This window comes from Schistocerca serialis, unplaced genomic scaffold, assembly GCF_023864345.2.
Source record: "Schistocerca serialis cubense isolate TAMUIC-IGC-003099 unplaced genomic scaffold, iqSchSeri2.2 HiC_scaffold_1260, whole genome shotgun sequence".
Classification (NCBI taxonomy): Eukaryota; Metazoa; Arthropoda; class Insecta; order Orthoptera; family Acrididae; genus Schistocerca; species Schistocerca serialis.
In genome coordinates this window covers 543,023-565,773 of record NW_026047470.1, presented here as the reverse complement: position 1 = coordinate 565,773, position 22,751 = coordinate 543,023, and the positions used below count along the sequence as shown (strand labels likewise).

The 22,751-nt window shown below is 42.6% G+C and overlaps 1 protein-coding gene across 1 annotated transcript in view; it reads left to right on the top strand.

Annotated features, from left to right (window-relative positions):
- Positions 1-16,580, top strand: part of LOC126438120 (serine protease inhibitor 3-like) — a 46,454-nt gene extending 29,874 nt beyond the window's left edge. Inside the window, exons 2-3 of the mRNA XM_050090488.1 lie at positions 7,186-7,290; positions 16,081-16,580. Coding sequence (XP_049946445.1) covers positions 7,186-7,290; positions 16,081-16,112 — 137 coding nt within the window. The 3' untranslated portion in view covers positions 16,113-16,580. The remainder of the gene's footprint in view (positions 1-7,185; positions 7,291-16,080) is intronic.
- Positions 16,581-22,751: the final 6,171 nt, after the last annotated feature.

Sequence of the window (22,751 nt, the reverse complement as noted above, 5' to 3'; positions counted from 1 at the left end):
AAATTTTACAAGACGCCAAAAACTCGTCGTATACGTTTCTCCATGTTAGTAAAATAAGAGTTCTGTCTCAGTATAAGAAAACATTTTCGTGCTCCGTAATGTGCGTAACTTAAATGAGTGTACCAGATTAATTTGTTAACCAGTTCGTCAGGAATGCATAATAACCAATTGTTGCTGTCAGGATGAGAGCGGCGAAACAGAATGTCATTACGCACAGTGTAATGGTTTCTAATCGTAACATTATTCTTATCTTGCCAAAGGTGTTTAATTTCTTTCCACACATTGTCCTTATTTTGCTCTTGCGCTATGTCCTGTAGTGACGATAAAATAAAGTTTTCAAATGCGACTTGCTGAATGTACATGACACTGAAATTTGTTTTGCAGAAGTTGGTTGCTACGTCTTGCTGATTGTTGCCGAGAGAACGCGATAGTGCGTCTGCTATAACATTTTGTGTGCCGGGAATGTGAACAATCGTAAAATTAAATTCTTGTAAATATAGTTTCCATCTACTTAACCTGTCGTGAGTGAATTTAGCCGAAAGTAAAAATTGTATTGCTCTGTGGTCTGTGTAAACGGTGGTATGTCTGCCATAAAGAAAGTGCCTAAATCTCGTAAAAGCCCATACAACACATAATGTTTCAAGTTCTGTAACAGAATAATTTCGCTCAGCAGGTGACAGAATGCGACTTGCAAATGCGATGTTTTTGATTACTGTAGAGCCATCTTCTTCAATTTCCTGGAAAATGTGTACGCCTAAAGCCGTGTTGGAACTGTCAGTGGCAATGGAAAAATTTCTGGTAAGATCTGGGTGCGATAAAAGTGGAGCATTCAACAGAGCATGTTTCAAATAACTTTCTCGTGAGCAAAATTCTGCGTGTCAAAAGTAATGTTTGCGTTACTGTAATATGCAATCTGAGCTCTATCTGGTTAAAATTTATCGTACATGTTATTATTTACGGGAGAATGTTGTGGCATATCCACTATGTGAACTGTTCTGTTATTTCTTACTGACGTGTTACGCTATGTATGACACTTATTGTCTGTTTCATTCATGATTATTTGTTGTTGCTGATGTTGTTGCTGCTCATAAGATCGACTGTTATTAAGTGTACGCTGAAAATTGTGCTCGTTATTTTTTTTTTTTTACGTCCGTCATGATAGTAATTTCTATACGGTGTATTGCGATACGAGTTGAAATAGAGTGTTGTCTGTACGTAGTTATTTCTTTGCTGCCATGCGTTACCATTTGTTGGAGCTGGGACTATACGTGCACGCGGCGAAACATTAAAGTTTGGTTGACCTTGTAGACTGCATTGTTGGTTACGTATGCTAAGCGGCTGACTTTCATGCTATTGTGGTGGAAAACATCTATTGTTACAAAAATATGGTTCCGACTGCTCAAAATTTTATACATACTGATGATTACGATTTTATCTGTTATTAAAATTACGCTGATTCTGGAGTGCCTAATGAAAATTGTCACATTCGCTAAAAATTTTGTCATATCGGGTTTTCAGTACATTTTCTTAATCCTAGATAGAGCAATAGTTGAAGAGCAGTTTTGATAGATATAAAGGATAGTAGAAGAAAAGGCAGCAGTGCAGAAAACTAAAGATGAAATAGCACTACTACAGCTCGGGGCCCTATGCTCGCTACGGCACATATTCATTAAAGCGTAATGAATCCCCTGAGGTCATTTACGCACTGCAAATACATTTTAGCTTTTGTGTTATACGCAATGGCGCTACAAATTCAGAAATAAATTGCTGTCTGCATGCTAATTCTAGTTTCTTCATTATAGGCAATGCCGTTGTAAATACAAAAATAAATTGTCGCATCTGGTTCAAAGCTAGCTTCTGCATTACAAGCAATAGCGGTGAATGTACAAAGATAAATTGTCGTATACAGTGCAAATCGTGTACCTGTACGCTGTCATTATTAAATTCCTTACATTTTCTTACAAATGCAAATTGCTCGAAATCTACGTTCTCGTCACTCAGTTTGATAACACGTTCAGGTTTGTGTGTGAAACTGTTCGTCTGTGTCATTTCGGATTTCAAGTTGCTTAGCTTTTCAGATTTTAAGTCGCGTGGCTTTTCGGATTTTAAGTCGCGTAGTCTCTGTAAATTGTTCACATTATACACGCTGCGTGACTCTGACAAATGCTCGCAACGTGGCGTCTGTTGTGGCATGTTATTAACTGAAATGTTTTTCATCTCTGTTACTTCTTGTTGTAAATTTGATAACTTCCTACGTAACGTGTTGTTAGATGAATCGATCTCATTAATTGTCTGCTGTAAATTTTGAAATTCAGGTGTTTGGTTAAATGAAACCGGTGCAGTATCGTCTGATTTATTGTCATTAGTATTTTCGATAACATCAATACGACTGGCCAATTCATCACATTTTTCAGTCAGTATTTTAACCTGATCGTCGGTTTTAGAATCAGACGCATTAATCTGTTTTTGCAACTTACGCGTAGTTTCGCTCAGTTTTTTAACATCAGCTTTGATGACATCGCAATCCTGTGTTAGTTCTAATTGTTCGAATCTGTCTGTCACTGTTTGAATATTTACTGTGTGTGTATCTGTTTTTGATTTAAGATCAGAAATTTCATCCCTTAATTCCGCGTTCAATTGTTCTATGGCATTAATTTTGTCGGACACTGTAGTAATATTATTGTCTACATACGTCTTTGCTTTCGCGAATATTTTACGTTTGTCCTCTTGTCTTTGTGCAGTGATTGTTTCCATGACTTGTCGTTTTACTTTGTTTTGATCTTGAATAAATTTGCGGAAACGCGTATCACTGTTTTGTATGTGCTGATTAAAGCGCTCGTTCATCTGAATGTTCTGCTGTTCGAATTTCGCGTCTATCTTTGCGTCCACTGTGCGCGAAAGTTCTACCGTCATAGCTTTAAACTCGTCCCGTAATTGTGCAGCTTTTTCAGAGCATTGTTTAGCGACTCCGCTAATTTCGTCTCTGAGTGTTTCTGTTGCGGCTGTTTGCATTTCTCTTAATTCCTGCGCAACAGACTTAATTTCTTCGCTATTTTTTTTTGAACAAGCCTCAATTTCCGCGCGCAACTGTTCCTTAGTGTCATGGCACTGCGCGGCAACGTCTCTAATTTGTTCACTAAGCTGTCTGGAATTGTCGTCTAATTTTTTATTAAGTTGTTTGAGATTTTCGTCATTATTGTCTAGTTTCTCATTTAAGTGTTTGTTATCTTCCCTAAGTTGTCTGAAATTTTCATTCTGTTGTCTGACCTGTTCACTAAATTGTTGTTTGAAATCTTCACTCTGTTGTTGTAGCAATCTTACCATGATTTGTTCAAAGCCAAAGTTAGCGTTTATACTCTCTGTGCTGTTTAGTGGTGGATCTGGAACTCTCTCGCTTACTGTAACCATTTGGTTATTCTGAGATTTACAAAAAGGTTTGTCAGTCGGATGTACACTGTCAGACGTTATTTCGGAATTAAATAAATCCGTCGTACTTTCAGTATCCTGTTCATTTCCATTAGACAAATTTGTCTGTACATTACTTGGATTTTCTAAATCGGGTGTGTTATGCTCTGCAGCGCTCATTACAATAGAGCGTTCTGCGTCATCAATTGTCGTCAAATCAACAGAGGACATAACCGAGTTCGTTTGTTCATCATTAAGACAAAAGTCATCATTAGTGGTTGGAATGCACTGATTGTTAGTGAACGCAGGATTGTCATCATTACACTGCGTGTCACATGTCCTATCGGTAAAGTTGTTTGGGTCGGTAATTTCATTCATAATACCTCGCGATACACTATTCACAGTCTTTCGCGGCATTTTAACAATAGTCAAAATTATTCACAAAATAAATAAGCACAATGCAAAAGCAACACACAAATACAACAGAGCAACGAATTGCCGTTGACCTGTAGAAAGAAAGTCACAAGATTAATAAAAGCGTTGCGCCAAATCCTAATTATATCTAAGCAAACAAGAGCAGATATCTGACTGTTGTTCAAAAGACTCTCAACGAAATACGATCCTGGACTGGGTGTCGCCAAGTGTAACCTCCCCACAAAAATTTTACACAAGACAGAAATATTTTTTATGAATGCCAATGGACATTGCGCTAAGTGTAACCTCTCCACTGAAATTTTAAAGACAGAAATAATAAATGAATGGGAGCCAAACGTAACCTCCCTGCAATTAAATTTAATGACAATAAAAGTGAGAATCGCAATCTGACTCAAGTATAAGTTCTTCATAAAAAATTAAAGTCCATTCAGTGATAAGAAAATCTCAGTGATAATAATGATTCAATTAAACCGAAATATCGGTCTTTGGCCCTGTGCAAAATCAAAATTAAATTCTTACCTCATTGCAACACCTAGTCAAATTTCTGCTCTTGTTGTTGCGCACCGCTTGGAGGAACTGCATTGCAAATAATAATATTCCCTTTTTTTTTGTAATCTAATTGAAAACTGAAACTCTTGTTTAAGGGAAGTGGAACGAAATAGTTACTTCAATCAAATGAAAATTTTATGTAAAATTGCTTTTGAAATCAAAGTTATTATTGGGGCCGCTTGTTGAAAATTAGTTACAATAGTTAAACTTTACATTATCCGATGATTATCTTAATTAACAGTATACCTCATTCAGCATCTTGACCAGTGTTGTCGCCAGACCACATCACGCAACCCCACTGGGCTGCTACCACTGACCGACCGCTCTGCATGACGACTACTAGCGTACTGCACGCCACTGAACAGAGCTACTGCTCGCGACGACTACTGACAGAGTACTACCCTCAACTAGACAAAGCTACAGACTCGCAACGACTGACTGACAGACTGAGAACCGCTCGCAACACTCGCGCGGTCAAGCGCATACTCTCTGGTCACAGATGCTACAATGCCTCGCCATCGCTGCTATGTTACATACGTGTTTCAATAGGGCAATGATGACAGTGAAGATTTGTGCCGGACTGGGACTCAAATCCGGATTTCCCACTTAACGCCAGTGGTCGCTTTATCTGCTTTGGCTAAACGTGCACGACTCACTACCTGCTCCAAACTTCCGTATGTCATGCATGTCTGAAGGAACAATGCACCGTTCTTTTCAACAACATGGGCATTGCAACATCGTATTTATTAAAATGTTTTCTCCTGTGCGGGAATTAAATCATGTTTGTACGAGCACCGGTTGCGACACAGGTACGACGGCATGTGGAAGTTCGTGTCTGGCCGTGAGTTGTGACCAAAGCGGTTGAGGCGTAAAGTGGGATATCTGGGTTGGAGCCCTGGTCTGCTACAAATTTTCACTGAATTTTCTCATCATGAGGGTATCTCAGAAAATGTTTCTTATTAATGAAAACCGTTTCAACACTTTTAGCTCTCATCTTTAGGTCGTAAACTTTTTTTGTAGGAAAACAAGATGTTGAGTGGATAAAACTTGTCTTGTGCGTGACGTTCAGCGTAAAATGAACATGATTTACCACAGAAAAAGTTTCACATCTGAATATGACAGCAAAGACTGTTGATACCGGTTGTCTTGAACAAAAAATATTTCGTACGATTTTGGCTTATGGTTTTTATCAAATTTTTATTGTCGTCATTCCCTTATACAGCTGATGGTTGTTCCCATTGTTGTTGTTGTCGTGGTCTTCAGTCCTGAGACTGGTTTGATGCAGCTCTCCATGCTACTCTATCCTGTGCAAGCTGCTTCATCTCCCAGTACGTACTGGAGCCTACATCCTTCTGAATCTGCTTAGCGTATTCATCTCTTGGTCTCCCTCTACGATTTTTACCCCCAACACTGCCCTCCAATACTAAATTGGTGATCCCTTGATGTCTCAGAACATGTCCTACCAACCGATCCCTTCTTCTAGTCAAGTTGTGCCACAAGCTCCTCTTCTCGCCAATTCTATTCATACCTCCTCATTAGTTATGTGATCTACCCATATAATCTTCAGCATTCTTCTGTAGCATCACATTTCGAGAGCTTCTATTCTCTTCTTGTTCGAAATATTTATCGTCCATGTTTCACTTCCATACATGGCTACAATCCATACAAATACTTTCAGAAACGACTTCCTGACACTTAAATCTATACTCGATGTTAACATATTTCTCTTCTTCAGAAACGCTTTCCTTGCCATTGCCAGTCTACATTTTATATCCTCTCTACTTCGACCATCATCAGTTATTTTGCTCCCATTAGCAACTGCGAATACATTTCATGCCTTAACTGCTTGTTACGATCAGTTCGAGCCAAGCGTTTCTCCCTCCCATCATTATGGTTCTTTCTTTAGTTTTTTATTTCAGTGACTATCTTGAGCGGGCTGGCAGGAGCATATGCGCTGTTTATCATCCGAAAGACATACATCATACAATAGAAGACATTCAAAATAACATAAAGGAGACGATATGGGATACATATCATCATGGACGAGAACAGAAAAAAAGGGGGCGACTGTATAAAGGAGATAAAAACCGTAATAAATGAGCGCACACAAAATAAAACCACACACTGGATCATAAAAGTATCGACAAACGGAAGAGCACATAACAGTCACTGACAATAACACTATGTACAAGTCCAGGACACAATTAAAATCGTAGCTCTTGACGTACAGGAGAACAGCACCAGACACAACACTGACGTAGTACACTGATGACGATGAGCAAACAGAGAGGATCTGCCAGGGGTATACAGACAAGGGAGGAGGAGAAGAAGGAGGGGAGGAGGGAATAGGGGAGGGTGGGGAGGAGAGGTGGGTGAGACGCTCGGGGGGGGGGGGGGGCGCGGAAGAGAGTCCGGGAGGGAAGGACGTGGGAGGGAACAGTCGAGGAGGGGGGGGGGGGACTGCAAGGACTCAGGGAATGGGGCGTTTTAACAAAAGCTGACCACTTCTAACAACCCAGAGCCAGTTCTAAATTTAGAATTTCTCTGCCTCGTGATGAGTGGGTGTTGTGTGATGTCCTTAGGTTAGTTAGGTTTAAGTAGTTCTAAGTTCTAGGGGACTGATGACCATAGCTGTTAAGTCCCATAGTGATCAGAGCCATTTGAACCATTTTTTTTAGAAATAAATGCAGGACCCGGATTTATCAAAATAGGGACGATCTCCCTGCCATATCCTGCTGTAGCTCCAGAAGCCCGCCACGAGCAATATAACATTCTTCTCGTATTCCCGTGTTGCAGCTTGTTCACCCGCAGACGCCACGTTCGACGGCTGCAACTGGTGCATCTGCAACACCGAGGGCGAGTGGTCTTGCAGCGAGAAGCAGTGCTCCACCCCGTCGCCAGGTGAGAAACCATTGGCCGGCCCGCCCCCTGCCTGGTCCTCTCCGCTGCTTGGCACCTGACCTCGGCGCTATCCCTCTGGGCCTTCCATTCCACCTACCACGGTTTTCCTTACTTCCCCCTACTCCCCACAGTCCCTCCTCTGTTAAGCTCACCAACTCAATATGCTACCCCAAGATGCTTTTTTTATTGGTTTCAGGCAGAGCTCATTTCACCATCTCGTATACTACATGCTGATCTGTATTTGTATTTGTTTATCAACAACTTCCTGTTACCAGTTCTGACGTCCCCTCTCCGCCGCGTGCTGGTGTTGTCGACGCCGTGGAGCTGTTACTGCTACAGCACGGTCGGTGGAGTCGAGACGCGATGCGCGATGATGGATGTCTCTGTCAGTTAACGAGAGACAAGATCTTAAAAATGCTCTGAAGAAATCGTTCCTCGCGTAATGATTAAAGTTTGATTGCGAGTCCGCACAGTTTCCTTATTAATGAGAACTGCGCACTCTGATTGTCTCTTATGGTTTCAAGTTGAATTATTATGTGCCCGGTGAACACTTTAGTGCAGTAATTGATGAATCTTCCCTCATGCGCATCGTCCACATCACCAAAAGCGAGGAGAAAGTTCAACTGCAGATCGTATTGGTCGTTGTTTGTTCGTTGCTAAGTAAAATTGTTCGCTCTATATGGCGCGACATCCACAGATACTCTTTAACAATGTCTTAATTATCTTTCGTCGTAATATTATTATGTCCAAACCTTCCTTGTCACAACTAACAGTCCACGAATTTACTTCCAAGTTAAATAGTCACTGTTCATTAACTTTCGATGAGCATTTACCAAACATTCATAGAATGATGGAGGCCACACGTTGAATTTCCACTTTTGATGAACAATTTTATTGTTCCTTTTCGCTAAATACTTTATAAACATCGCGCCACACGCACACACGGTTAATTAGCACCGACAGTTCTGTTAGTTTCAAGTATCGTGACAATTACGACAGCTTTAACCCTCGGCGTAATTGTATCTTCTTCATGTATTCGTGTCAATGTCTCCTACTCGAGATTAAACGTGTATCATAGTCTTTTGAAACTTTGTCCATTCCTTTCTATAAGTTCACTTATATGAAGCACGATAGCTAGCAAGCGACTTACTTTTTCCGTAAATGAGTATTTTCGACGCATTGAATTTCTTCGTTGCGTTTACAATTCTCTTTCACATAAAAGTTATCTCTGATCGACATTTGTCCACCCCCGGTAGCTGTTGCCGGGACGGTAGCTCAGCGTGTTCGGGCAGAGGGTTACGTACCCTCTGTAATAAAAAAACTGAGTTAATCGATCATCAACGAACTTCATCGGATGTCTTACGACGTCCGCCCCGAGCAGATAACAACCAACTAAAGCGAACACTACACTTTAACTGCTGCATCTTACTTTTTGATGAGAGGGCAGAAGCAAATGTAAGGTGGAATCTGCCCTCTATTTTTTATTGATGACGAATGTGGTACAAAATTTAAAATTTATGTAGTATCTGAACTCCAGCCTAAGCTTTTAGGCTGGACGTTTTGGTGTGTTGCAGAACAGCTGGAGCCTCCAATTCTAATTCAAACATCAGCCAACTGCACTTACCTATAGCACAATATTAGATCGTTCCACTGAATTTCTCTTTCAGAACTCATTATAAACATGATTCTAGTATTTTTGTGTGGAATGTGCGTGTGTGTGCGTGTTTGTGTGTGGCTCTGTGTGTGTGTGTGTGTGTGTGTGTGTGTGTGTGTGTGTGTGTGTGTGTGTGTGTGTGAGATTGATAGTTGTTTTTGGGGTACTGTTACATTTTAATTTTTGTTGTTGTACGACTTAATCACTCTCGTTTCACAAAAAATTTCATTGCTAGTCTTACAACCCTGGCTGCCATGTGCTCAAATAAACATCATTATCATCATCAAAAACGTAGACGAAACCAATTAGATAATCTTTTTAATGAATCTTCTGGACTAGATTAATTTTTCGAGTTTGGTGCCCTCTTATCAGCCGTATTTTCGCTTCCACTTTTCCAGGCATCTCTTTCTTGCTAGGTATCTCCTTACAATCCTCTCACTTCCGTTAGTAGGATTACTTCTTTTGTCAAATCTTTGTTTCTGTCTATCGGCTGATGACAGTTTGTAGATAATAACATACAAAGAAGGATAAAAAATCTGTCCTAAAAGGATATTCGATTGTTGATACTTTTTTATTTTCATGAGTGACTTTCGGATTGCTTGTCTTAAATGTGTTGCTTTCGAAACTTAGTATACTCTTCGAATCTGTGTATGTTTGCTAGCCACAAGTATTCCGTTGCAGTGCTGTGCATTATGTACATTTTTATTTATTTTTTCATGATAAAGATATTGAAAGAAACATGTGGTGCAGCGTACCACAGCATTTCTACCAAAGTAAAAACCTAATTTCATGTTTATGCTCATTTTAAGCCCCTTCAAACAACGTTTTAGATTCCTACAGAGAGGAATTCCTTAAGTCAACTACGTCAATTTATAACCATGTTGGTTGCTACTCGACTGAGTGACCTCGCTAAAATTTATAAACTGGTTTTTCAGAGACCACCACAAGCCGTTATTTCTTGTTAAATCGCTTAAAGTGTTTTCATATTGGGACTTAATTTGAGCCGGCCGAAGTGGCCGTGCGGTTAAAGGCGCTGCAGTCAGGAACCGCAAGACCGCTACGGTCGCAGGTTCGAATCCTGCCTCGGGCATGGATGTGTGTGGTGTCCTTAGGTTAGTTAGGTTTAACTAGTTCTAAGTTCTAGGGGACTAATGACCTCAGCAGTTGAGTCCCATAGTGCACAGAGCCATTTTTGAACTTAATTTGACCTATGCCCTCATCAGCAGGAAAAATACGATAGTACAGAAACGTTTAAGATGAATACACATAGATACGACGGCTTTTCGGGTGCGAAATGGAAACGACAGTGAAAATCCGATGAAGCGTGAGTCTTCTTGTTCTTCTTTCTGCAATTTCTTCTTCTTGTCACTAAGTGTCTGTCGAAGTCCTAATGTCCATGTATGCTTTAGTTATAGCCTTCTTTCTGTTAGCTGTTTGGACACGAACTTGTGAAATCTGACCTTCTGTCTGTATTTCATCCATGTTGTTGCCAGTGGGCTAAAGGTGACTTCCTGTTGACCCTCTTTGGGAGTCGACTAGCCGATGTACTTCAGTTTCTTGGATTTCGTTTATGACGTTGGAGACATTCTTAATTAACAGTCAGTAGCCCATTCACGCTAAATGTCCATAAAACTTCAGCTTTCTTTTCCCTGCAATGAAACTAAATCATTCTGTGAGGGTAAACAATTATTCTGAAATTTTGAGTCTTCAAATACCGTCTTGAACATTTGATTGAAATACTTTCCACAGTATCTGTTGTACCATTTTTTCGATGTGATTGACATTCGTGGTTAATGATGTCGCAACTGCGTAGAGTGCTTCTGGAAGGATTGGTTACTAGTAGCGTTGTTTTGGGGAAAGTGATATCTACATCTACACCAACAAGATAGCTCTCCAGTTCACACATTCGTGCTTGGCTGAGCTTGCGAACACTTCCAAACATCTTCTCTACTATTCCACTCTCGAATATCATATGGGAAAAATGAACACCTTTCTGTTAGAGCTCTGAAGTCTTTTATTTCATTAGGATGGTCATTTCTGCCCATGTAAGTGGCTATCTACTACATACGAGGGCCATTTGGAAAGTGAGGAACTATCAGTCGCTAAAAGGAAACCACTGTGAAAATCCGACGAGACTTTTCACAGATATTTTGGGCAGTGTCTCTAGTATGTCCGTCGATTGCATCAAGATGCTCTTTTCAATTGTGACCGCACTGTGAGCGAGTAAAGGTGCCTAGAACAACAATGTCTCCCGCCAAGTAGGAGGGCCGCTGAGAGATTTCGCCTTAATGAATGCAGCCCACCTGACACAACTGCCACGCACTTCCTTCTTCATGGCAATTCTAAGCCGCACTCTGCAGGCGCAGTGAAGACGCTTCTGCAGCCTTTTCGATGGGAAGTGTTCGAGCACCCACAACCCAGCCCTAATTGGCTCGTCCTGAGTATCATCTCTCTTTACATGAAACGCTGGATACGAAGACAACACTTGGGCACAGGCTACGCACTATAGACCAGCGTAGAGAATTATCGGAGAGCACAGGCGGCTGCCTTCTATGACGATGCTGTTGGTAATTTGGTGTAGCGCTCAGACAAGTGTCTAAGTCAGAGCGGCAACTACGTAGAGAAGTACCTGGAAGGTGTAGCTAAGTGTACAAAGAAAACAGTTTCGATTTCCACTGTGGTTTCTATTTCACGACCGATCGTTCCTTACTTTCAGAACAATCTTCGTATTTTATCATTTTCAGGAAGAGTTGATGAATTTAATTGCGTAAAAAAGATCTTGCTGCAAAAAAAAAAAAAAAAAAAAATTCTTTCAGTGATTACCACCTCAACTTCGTATTGTATCCTTGGCAATCTCCATCCCGTTTACTGATCTACCATTCTTTAAACTTTTTTGATGTCCTCTGTCAATCCTCAATAGCAGTACACCAGAAGAGGACAGACAAGTGTAGTCTCTTTAATATGTTTGTTATACATTCTACAGGATCCAGTCACATTAATGCGACCATCGTCTATGTTCGACGTAAAGTATCGCCTATTGTAGCCTATCGCGATTGCGGTTTATCACATCGCGACATTGCTGCTCGCGTTGGTCAAGATCCAATTACTGTTAGCAGACGGCACAGACGGCAGGTGCCAGCACTGGCTGTGGACGGTATATAAATCATGGCTGGAGAATCCGGAAAACAGCGCAGTCACGGTCGTAATGCGGAAACACGGATTTATCTGACGTCCAGAAGGACCAATGGTGAAATCGTCTCCGAAACGGCTAATTATGTAAATTGTTCGCGTGCCATTGCGGTTAAAGTATATCGTGTCGACACCTACAACGTGCTGACATGAGGAAAGTTTCCAACCGATTACTCATACATAAAAAGCAGTTGACCGGCGTTGCCTGGTAAGACGTTGTTGTGATGCCTCGTGTAAGGAGAAGAAAGTCGTACAATCACGTTTCCGACTTTGATAAAGGATGGATCGTAGCCTATCGCGATTACGATTTATCGTATCGCGACATTGCTGCTCGCGTTGGTCTAGATCCAATGACTGTTAGCAGAATATGGATTCGGTGGGTTCAGGAGGGCAATACGGAACTCCGTGCTGGATCCGAACAGCCTCGTATCACTAGCAGTCGAGATGACAGGGATCTTATCCGAATGGCTGTAACGGATCGTGCTGCCACGTCTCGATCCCTGAGTCAAGACAAAAACCATCCGCACGAACAGTTCGACGACGTTTGCAGCAGCATGGACTATCAGCTCGGAGACCATGGCTGCGGTTACTCTTGACGCTGCATCACAGACAGGAACGCCTGCGATGGTATACTCAACGACGAACCTGGGTGACGAATGGCAAAAGGTCGTCTTTTCGGATGAATCCAGGTTCTGTTTACAGCATCATCGTGGTCGCATCCGTGTTTGGCGACATCGCGGTGAACGCACATTGGAAGCGTGTATTCGTCGTCGCCATACTGGCGTATCACCCAGCGTGATGGTATGGGGTGCCATTGGTTACACGTCTCGGTCACCTCTTGTTCGCATTGACGGCACTTTGAACAGTGGATGTTACATTTCAGATGTGTTACGACCTGTGGCTCTATCCTTCATTCGATCCCTGCGAAACCCTACATTTCAGCAGGTTAATGCACAACGGCATACTGCAGGTCCTGTACGGGCCTTTCTGGATACAGTAAATGTTCGACTGCTGCCCTGATCAGCACATTCTCCAGATATCTCACCAATTCAAAACGTCTGGTCAATGGCGGCCGAACAACTGGCTCGTCACAATACGCCAGTCACTACTCCTGATGAACTGTGTTGAAGCTGCATGGGCAGCTGTACCTGTACACGCCATCCAAGCTCTGTTTGACTCAATGTGCAGGCGTATCAAGGCCGTTATTACGGCCATAGGTGGTTGTTCTGGGTAATGATTTCTCAGGATCTATGCACCCACATTGCGTGAAAACGTAATCACACGTCAGTTCTAGTATAGTATATTTGTCCAATGGACACCCGTTTATCATCTGCATTTCTTCTCGGTGTGGCACTTTTAATGGCCAGTAGTGTAATTGCTGTTCATTGGCAATGAAGCCTGAAATTTTCGGGCCGGTACCGGAACCGGCGGTCCACTGAGTGGCGACAGATGTCCTTATCAGACGGCAGATTACCATTGGTGTGTACGGCGTGAAACGTCTGAAAACAAGCACCCTGCAACAATCGTCGGAAGGGTCCAGGCTGGAGAAGGGAGCGTTATCGTCTGGGAAATGTTTTCTTGGCATGCCCTGGGTGTTGTTGTTCTTGTTGTGGTCTGCAGTCCTCAGACTGGTTTGATGCAGCTATCCATGCTACTCTACCCTGTGCAAGGTTCTTCATCACCCAGTACATTCTTCTGAATCTGCTTAGTGTATTCATCACTTGGTATCCCTCTACGATTTTTACCCTCCACGCTGCCCTCCAACGCTAAATTTGTGATCCCTCGATGCCTCAGAACATGCCCTACCAACCGATCCCTTCTTCTAGTCAAGTTGTGCCACAATCTCCCCTTCTCCCCAATTCTATTCAATACCCCCTCGTCAGTTATGTGATCTACCCATCTAATCTTCAGCATTCTTCTGTAGCACCACATTTCGAGAGCTTCTATTCTCTTCTTGTCCAAACTATTTATCGTCCATGTTTCACTTCCATACATGGCTACAATCCATACAAATACTTTCTGAAACGACTTTCTGACACTTAATTCTATACTCGATGTTAACAAATTTCTCTTCATCAGAAACGCTTTCCTTGCCATTGCCAGTCTACATTTTATATCCTCTCTACTTCGACCATCATCAGTTATTTTGCTCCCCAAATAGCAAAACTCCTTTACTACTTTAAGTGTCTCATTTCCTAATCTAATTCCCTCAGCATCACCCGACTTAATTAGACTACATTCCATTATCCTCGTTTTGCTTTTGTTGGTGTTCATCTTATATCCTCCTCTCAAGACACTGTCCATTCCGTTCAACTGCTCTTCCAAGTCCATGGATGTCTCTGACAGAATTACAATGTCAATGGCGAACCTCAAAGTTTTTATTTCTTCTCCATGGATTTTAATTCCAACTCCGAACTTTTCTTTTGTTTCCTTTACTGCTTGCTCAATATACAGGTTGAACAACATCGGGGATAGGTTACAACCCTGTCTCACTCCCTTCCCAGCCATTGCTTCTCTTTCATGCCCCTCGACTCTTGTAACTGCCATCTGGTTTCTGTAGAAATTGTAAATAGCCTTTCGCTTCCTGTATTTTACCCCTGCCACCTTCAGAATTTTAAAGACAGTATTCCAGTCAACATTGTCAAAAGCTTTCTCTGAGTCTACAAATGCTACAAACGTAGGTTTGCCTTTCCTTAATCTTTCTTCTAAGATAAGTCGTGGGGTCAGTATTGCCTCGCGTGTTCAAACATTTCTACTGAATCCAAACTGATCTTCCCCGAGGTCGACTTCTACCAATTTTTCCGTTCGTCTGTAAAGAATTCGCGTTAGTATTTTGCAGCTGCGACTTATTAAACTGATAGTTCGGTAATTTTCATATCTGTCAACACCTGCTTTCTTTGGGATTGGAATTATTATATTCTTCTTGAAGTTGAGGGTATTTCGCCTGTCTCATACATCTTGCTCACCAGATGGTGGAGTTTTGTCATGACTGGCTCTCCCAAGGCCGTCAGTAGTTCTAATGGAATGTTGTATACTCCGGGGGCCTTCTTTCGACTCAGGCTTTCAGTGCTCTGTCAAACTCTTCGCGCAGTATCGTATCTCCTATATCATCTTCATCTACATCCTCTTCCATTTCCATAATATTGTCCTCAAGTACATCGCCCTTGTATAGACCCTCTATATACTCCTTCCACCTGGGTGGTTTCATGATTTTGGAAGGCACAATGGATCAAGACGATGTCCACCCGTTTTCCCCAGCACGATGGCATCTACCAGCAGGACAATGCAACATGCCACACAGCTCACAGTGTACATACGTAGTCTGAAGAGCACGGGAATGAGTTTACTGTACTTCACTGGCCACCAGTCTCCCCGGACTTAAATCCAATCGAGATTCTGTGGGGCCATCTCGTTCGGGGCATAGCTACACATCCCTGACGGCGCCTTCCAGAACCTCACTGACTCTCTTTCTCAACGTCTCGCAGTGACGCTGCAAAAGGTGGTTAGTCGGCCCTTTGACAAATGGTCACGTTAAAGTGTATGCACAGTGTGTCTTCTGTCAGTAAAACACACTGCTTGTTTCCCCTTCCCCAGAGCATTTTCTATGTGGTGATTTCAATTAAATTGTACTTAACTGTAATTCTTACATTCTTACCTGGAACTGACAACCTTTATATTTCTTGATTTTTTGTGGAAGCCGATTTAAACAGAATTTGTTTCGTACTAGCGTAGAGAAACTTACACCTTTTATTGGTCATAGTGAACTACCACTTTTTGCACATCATTTTGTAATTTTTTTTTTATCTTCAGATTTTACTAGACGGTAAACGATATCGTCATCTTTTTATAAATATTTCAGATTATTGTAAAGGCTTTTGGCAATTTTTATGGACTGTTTGTAATCTGTTATATTGCTGGGTAAAACTCTCTCTTTTCTTCTGTTTCAGATGATACAAGAAACATCGACAGAGTGACGTAATGAACCACCACAAAGATGATTCTGCGAGAGCTCGGCTGGGAGGGATTACTGGAAAATGAAATCCGGGACAGACCCGGAGTGCCCACTCGTTTCAAAAAACGCGGCAGGGGAGACGTCGGCGGACGCAAATAGGAGGAGACGGAGTGACTGCCCCTCGGGCGTGGCCTCCGCCGGGTGGGGAGCAACAAGCCGTTCCCAGGCCTGCGTCACTTCCGGTTGCCACCACCCGGCGTAGGACACGGGCGCGGGGCAGCCGCGCCGTACGCTTTTATTTGTGTTTGCCGACCTCGCCTGTGCTGTGCTTTCTGAACCGAGCGCGGAACACCGGATCTCTCCCGGATTTTATTTTCCAGTAATCGATTCGCACCACTGATGTACTCTTCGTATCGACCGCACAGTACTGTAATGTTTTTCTGTTGATCTGAAGTGTCACACAAGTAAAGATTGTCTGATATGGAAAAATCTTAACATGAAGTTTACGTAATTACACCGTTACTTTCAACTCCTTCCTCAAGAAACACATAAAGTTCAAAATGGTTCAAATGGCTCTGAGCACTATGGGACTTAACTTCTGAGGTCATCAGTCCCCTAGAACTTAGAACTACTTAAACCTAACTAACCTAAGGACATCACACACATCCATGCCCGAGGCAGAATTCGAACCTACGACCGTAGCGGTCGCGCGGTTCCAGACTGTAGTGCCTAGAACCACTCGGCCACTCCGGCCGGCCAAACATATGAAGTCAGAGTAGAACGCATCTAGTAGATGACCTAAGAAAATTCGTAATACGACAAATTAGAAAATAATACGTGATCATGGTGCCTCATCCCTGCGAATTCAAATATGCATATAAATAATTCATTTGAAAATGTAAAATCTCAAAAAAATATTTTCTTTTGAACCAGCATTGATCCAATTTAGAAATTTGCTATTGGAAATAGGGCCATTGGTTATTTTAAATTTAACAATAATCTGAATGAGGAAAACATTAAAACTCAGAGTAAGAATACCTAGCAACATTTAACACTGCAATACTTCTTTCTTCATTGGCACCATCTAGAAGTGACATTTTCCAACCACACCATGACTGAAAATGAAGTTCGCTTCGATATGCATTGCTTCGAAAATTGTAGCTATGTACATTCAGCCCTTTCGGACTGACACAAAAAGTTTACTGTTACCAGTCACTATTTATCTATTTTCACGTTTCGTAGGTTTAAACATCCATCATCAGGTGGATTTAAGTGGCGTAATATGGTATGTATGTAGCCGACATCGGAGAACATCAGTTTGGATTCCGTAAAAATGTTGGAACACGAGAGGTAATACTGATCCTACGACCTATCTTAGAAAATAGATTAAGGAAAGTCAAACCTACGTTTCTAGCATTTGTAGACTTGGAGGAAGCTTTTGACAATGTTGACTGAAATACTCTCTTTCGAATTCTGAAGGTGGCGGGGTTAAAATACACGGAGCAAAAGGCTATTTACAGTTTGTACAGAAAGCAGATGGCAGTTATAAGAGTCGAGGGGCTCGAAAGGGAAGCAGTGATTGGGAAGGGAGTGAGACAGGGTTGTAGCCTGTCCCCGATGTTATTCAATCTGTATATTGAGCAAGCAGTAAAGGAAACAAAAGAAAAATTCGGATTAAGTATTAAAATCCATGGAGAAGAAACAAAAACTTTGAGATTCGCCGATGACATTGTAATACTATCAGAGACAGTAAAGGACTTGGAAGAGCAGTTGAACGGAATGGACAGTCTCTTGAAAGGAGGATATAAGATGAACATCAACAAAAGCAAAATGAGGATAATGGAATGTAGTCGAATTAAGTCGGGCGATGCTGAGGGAATTAGATTAGGAAATGAGACACTTAAAGTAGTAAAGGAGTTTTGCTATTTGGGGAGCAAAATAACTGATGATGGTCGAAGTTGAGAGGATATAAAACGTAGATTGGCAATGGCAAGGAAAGCTTTCTGAAGAAGAGAAATTTGTTAACATCAAGCATAGATTTAAGAGACAGGAAGTCGTTTCTGAAAGTATTTATATGGAGTGTAGCCATGTATGGAAGTGAAACATGGAAGATAAATAGTTTGGACAAGAAGAGAATAGAAGCTTTCGAAATGTGTTGCTACAGAAGAATGCTGAAGATTAGATGGGTAGATCACATAACTAATGAGGAGTTACTGAACAGAACTGGAGAGAAGAGAAATTTGTGGCACAACTTGACTAGAAGAAGGGATCGGTTGGTAAGGCATATTCTGAGGCATTAACGGATCACCAATTTAGTACTGGAGGGCAGCGTGGAGGGTAAAAATCGTAGAGGGAGACCAAGAGATGAACACACTAAACAGATTCAGAAGGATGTAGGCTGCAGTAGGTACTGGGTGATGATGAACCTTGCACAGGATAGAGTAGCACGGAGAGCTGCATCAAAGCAGTCTCTACTGAAGACCACAACAACAACATGTGTTGTGCTAATACTTTCGAATAACGTGTGGCTCTGTCTCCAGTAGTTACAGGCTCCTCTTCCTGTCGCGTTACACCAGGTGCGCTATCGTACTTTGTAAAGACTAAAGGGAGCACAAAGATGCACTTACAATAATTTTTCTGTTGGCCACACTCTGGCACAGCCTTGTAGTGTACAATCCCTAAACTTTATATACTCGATCGAGTCCTTCTTTTATTATTTGTTGCATAGTTTACAAAACCAGTTGATTGTACCATTCATCGACACTACCTTGGCAGGGGAGTCATTCTTTGATAGTAGTTTTTTGTAATATGTAAAAAAAATGAAAAAAAAACACCAGTTGTCTCCTTGCAGCATCCACGAGTCATGGCCATGCATCTCGCTGCTTGCCAAAAGGCCTGTTATATTCGGGCAGCAGGCTCGCTGCCGGCACATCACTACTTCCTGATCGCACAGATGCCTCGTATCTCGGCAAGAACCATTACTCTGCGACTGTCCACAGCCTTGTTTAAGTGGATTATCTGCAGCGTATGTAGCAAAAATTATGCTATGCATCATCCTACAACAAAACAGTGGTTGGTTCACGCTAAAAAGGTGGTTACTGACAACGAGAAAGTAGAATGGGTATGAATGCAACCTTTTAATGTAGACAGTATACACTGAAGATACTGTCACAAGTTCTTACAACAGCTCAAAAATTACCGAGAGCACTTTTTCAGACATTTACGAACCTCGCAACCTATTTCCCAGTATTTTCTAGACTAATTTAAAATATGAGGATTAATTAGAAATTCTAATGTTATTTCTGTCGAACAACGATTTGTAGACCATCTACTTTACACACTACTTCTGCCGTTTATAGATTTTCCTGCTGATATTTCAACGAAATAAAAACTGTAAATTAGATGAAACAATGGAACTAATTCCCACGAAGTACTGTATCTAACATTATCCATCATCAAGTGACATAACCAACGTGCTCTGGTCACTGACAGCTTTGCATTAAAAATCGGTTGAAACAGGTATCTGTTTAAAACCGCCACTTGAAACTACAATCATGCTCATAAATTAAGGATAATGCTGATACATGCTGAAACAATGCTCTGGTGGGCGGTTTGAGGGTTTAAATCACCTCGGGGTATCACCATACGGTGCATTTGACCTGCGGTCGTCGCACGCTGGCGCTGGCAGCAGTCCACATACTCCGAGGTGCGTTGCTGCATGTCTGAGTACGGTGCAGCGAGTAGGTGTGCAGACTTTTCTGACGTGCTAATGGTGACTGTATGTTGAAAATGGCTCAGAGAACACATACTGATGACGTTATGAGGGTTAGAATACTAGGGTGACTGGAGGCTGGTCAAACATAGCAGGTCATAGCACGGGCCCTCCGTGTACCACAAAGTGTGATCTCAGGATTATGGCAACGATTCCAGCAGACAGGAAACGTGTCCAGGCGCTGGAGTACGGGATGTCCACAGTGCACAACACGACGAAAATACCGATATCTCACCATCAGTGCCCGCAGACGACCACGGAGTACTGCAGATAGCCTTGCTCGAGACCTTACTGCAGCCACTGGAACAGTTGTCTCCAGACACACAGTCTACAGACGACTGAACAGACTTGGTTTATTCGCCCGGAAACCTGAAAGGTGCATTCCACTAACCCTTGGTCACAGGAGAGCCAGTAAAGCCTGGTGTCAAGAACACAGTACATGGTCATTGGAACAGTGGTCCCAGGTTATATTCACGGACGAGTCCAGGTATAGTCTGAACAGTGATTCTCACCGGGTTTTTATCTGGCGTGAACCAGGAACCAGATATCAACCTCTTAATGTCCTTGAAAGGGACCTATATAGAGGTCGTGGTTTGATGGTATGGGGTGGGATTATGATTGGTGCACGTACACCCCTGCATGTCTTTGACAGAGGAACTGTAACAGGTCAGGTGTATCGGGACGTCATTTTGCACCAGTATGTTCGCCTTTTCAGGGGTGCAGTTGACCCACGTTCCTCCTGATGGATGATAACGCACGGCCCCACCGAGCTGCCATCATGGAGGAGTACCTTGAAACAGAAGTTATCAAGCGAATGGAGTGGCCTGCCTGTTCTCCAGACCTAAACCCCATGGAGCACGTCTGGGATACTCTCGGTCGACGCATCGCTGCACGTCTTCAAACCCCTAGGACATTTCAGGAACTCCGACAGGCGCTGGTGCAAGAATGGGAGGCTATACCCCAGCAGTTGCTCGACCACCTGATCCAGAGTATGCCAACCCGTTGTGCGGCCTGTGGACGTGTACATGGTGATCATATCCCATATTTACGTCGGAGTACGTGCACAGGAAACAGTTGCGATTTGTAGCACATGTGTTTCAGGATGGTTTTCTCAACTTATCACCGATACCGTGGACTTACAGTGTGTTTGTGTCGTCTATGTTCCCTATGTGCCTATGCTATCAGCGCCAGTTTCGTGTAGTGCCACGTTGTCTGGCACCACATTCTGCAATTATCCTTAATTTAAGAGCATGAGTGTATCATAACATTAGTGTCTGCACATTCCGGGAACAGGCTGTCAGTCTACAAAGTGATAGCTTACAGTCACATGACTCATCCTAGAACATTGATCAAGTGTATAGCATCGATACTTACAGTACACTTGTTCGCCCACTGCTTGAATACTGCTCACCGGTGTGGGATCCGTACCAGATAGGGTTGATAGAAGAGATAGAGAATATCCAACGGAGAGCAGCGCGCTTCGTTACAGGATCATTTAGCAATCGCGAAAGCGTTACGGAGATGACAGATAAACTCCAGTGGAAGACTCTGCAAGAGAGACGCTCAGTAGCTCTGTACGGGCTTTTGTTGAAGTTTCGAGAACATACCTTCACCGAGGAGTCAAGCAGTATATTGTTCCATGCTACGTATATCTCGCGAAGAGACCATGAGGATAAAATCGGAGAGGTTAGAGCCCACACATAGGCATACCGACAATCTTTCTTTCCACAAACAATACGAGACTGGAATAGAAGGGAGAACCGATAGAGGTACGCAAGGTACCCTCCGCCACACAACGTCAGGTGGCTTGCGGAGTGTGGATGTAGATGTAGATACCAAATAACACTATTGGCAGACCCCGGAAGTGTACAAAATGTTCAAATGTATGTGAATTCCTAAGGGACCGAACTGCTGAGGTAATCGGTCCCTAGACTTACACGCTACTTGAACTTAAATTAACGTGTGCTAAGAACAACACACACACACACACCCATGCCCGAAGGATGACTCGAAGCTCCGGCGGGAGGGCCGCGCAATCAGTGACATGGCGCCTCTAACCGCGCGGCGGCAGTATACAGAAAATGTCAAGACCAAGGTCGCATATATGATCCATGATAGAGCATTATAGAAATGCAGAAAAATCTGAAGTGGCAGGTTCTTGAGGTTAGATGCAAACTCTCCCTCGCAGACTCCTTAAAAAGTGTTAAGTGGTAGTATTAAGTGAGGAACCTATAACGGGCATTCAAATCAAAACAGAACACCTGCCACGACGCGACTACAGAATGGATCCATTCAAAAATAACAACCACACGCGTTAAGACATTTATCCCAGTTGGAGACGAAACGATCTATTATTGTTTCAGAGAGCGCAGATAGCTGCTAATGGATCCATAACCGCACCCTCTTCTGCACTTCCTCATACGACTGAAACCCACGTGCACGTGCGTCTTTCTTCGGTTTACCAAAGAACTGAAAACCACGCAGTTCCGGGCTGGACAGAGGATGTTGTAGTGTTTCGCAAACAAACTGCTGAAGCACAGACTTAGTCTGATTAGCAGTGTGGGAGTGGGCGCTACTGTGCAACAGGATGATTCCCTCTTAAGCATTCCTGAGCAAGTCTCAGTTTTCGCAAAGCGTCCTCATAGCGGTGTGCATGGGCCGTAGTTTCACGCACCAGGAATTCGATGAACAGAGAACCGCTGCAGTCAAAGAAGAAAGTCACCAGGACCTTACCAGAACTTGTGCGAACAGATTTGGATCTCTTTGGTGGGGGAGATGTGGGATGTCTCCACTTCTGGCTTTGATGTAAGCACTCGAGTTGTAAGAATGCTGTCGGACTGAACTATCCTATTGCACAATAGCGCCCACTCCCACACTGCTAATCAGACGAATGT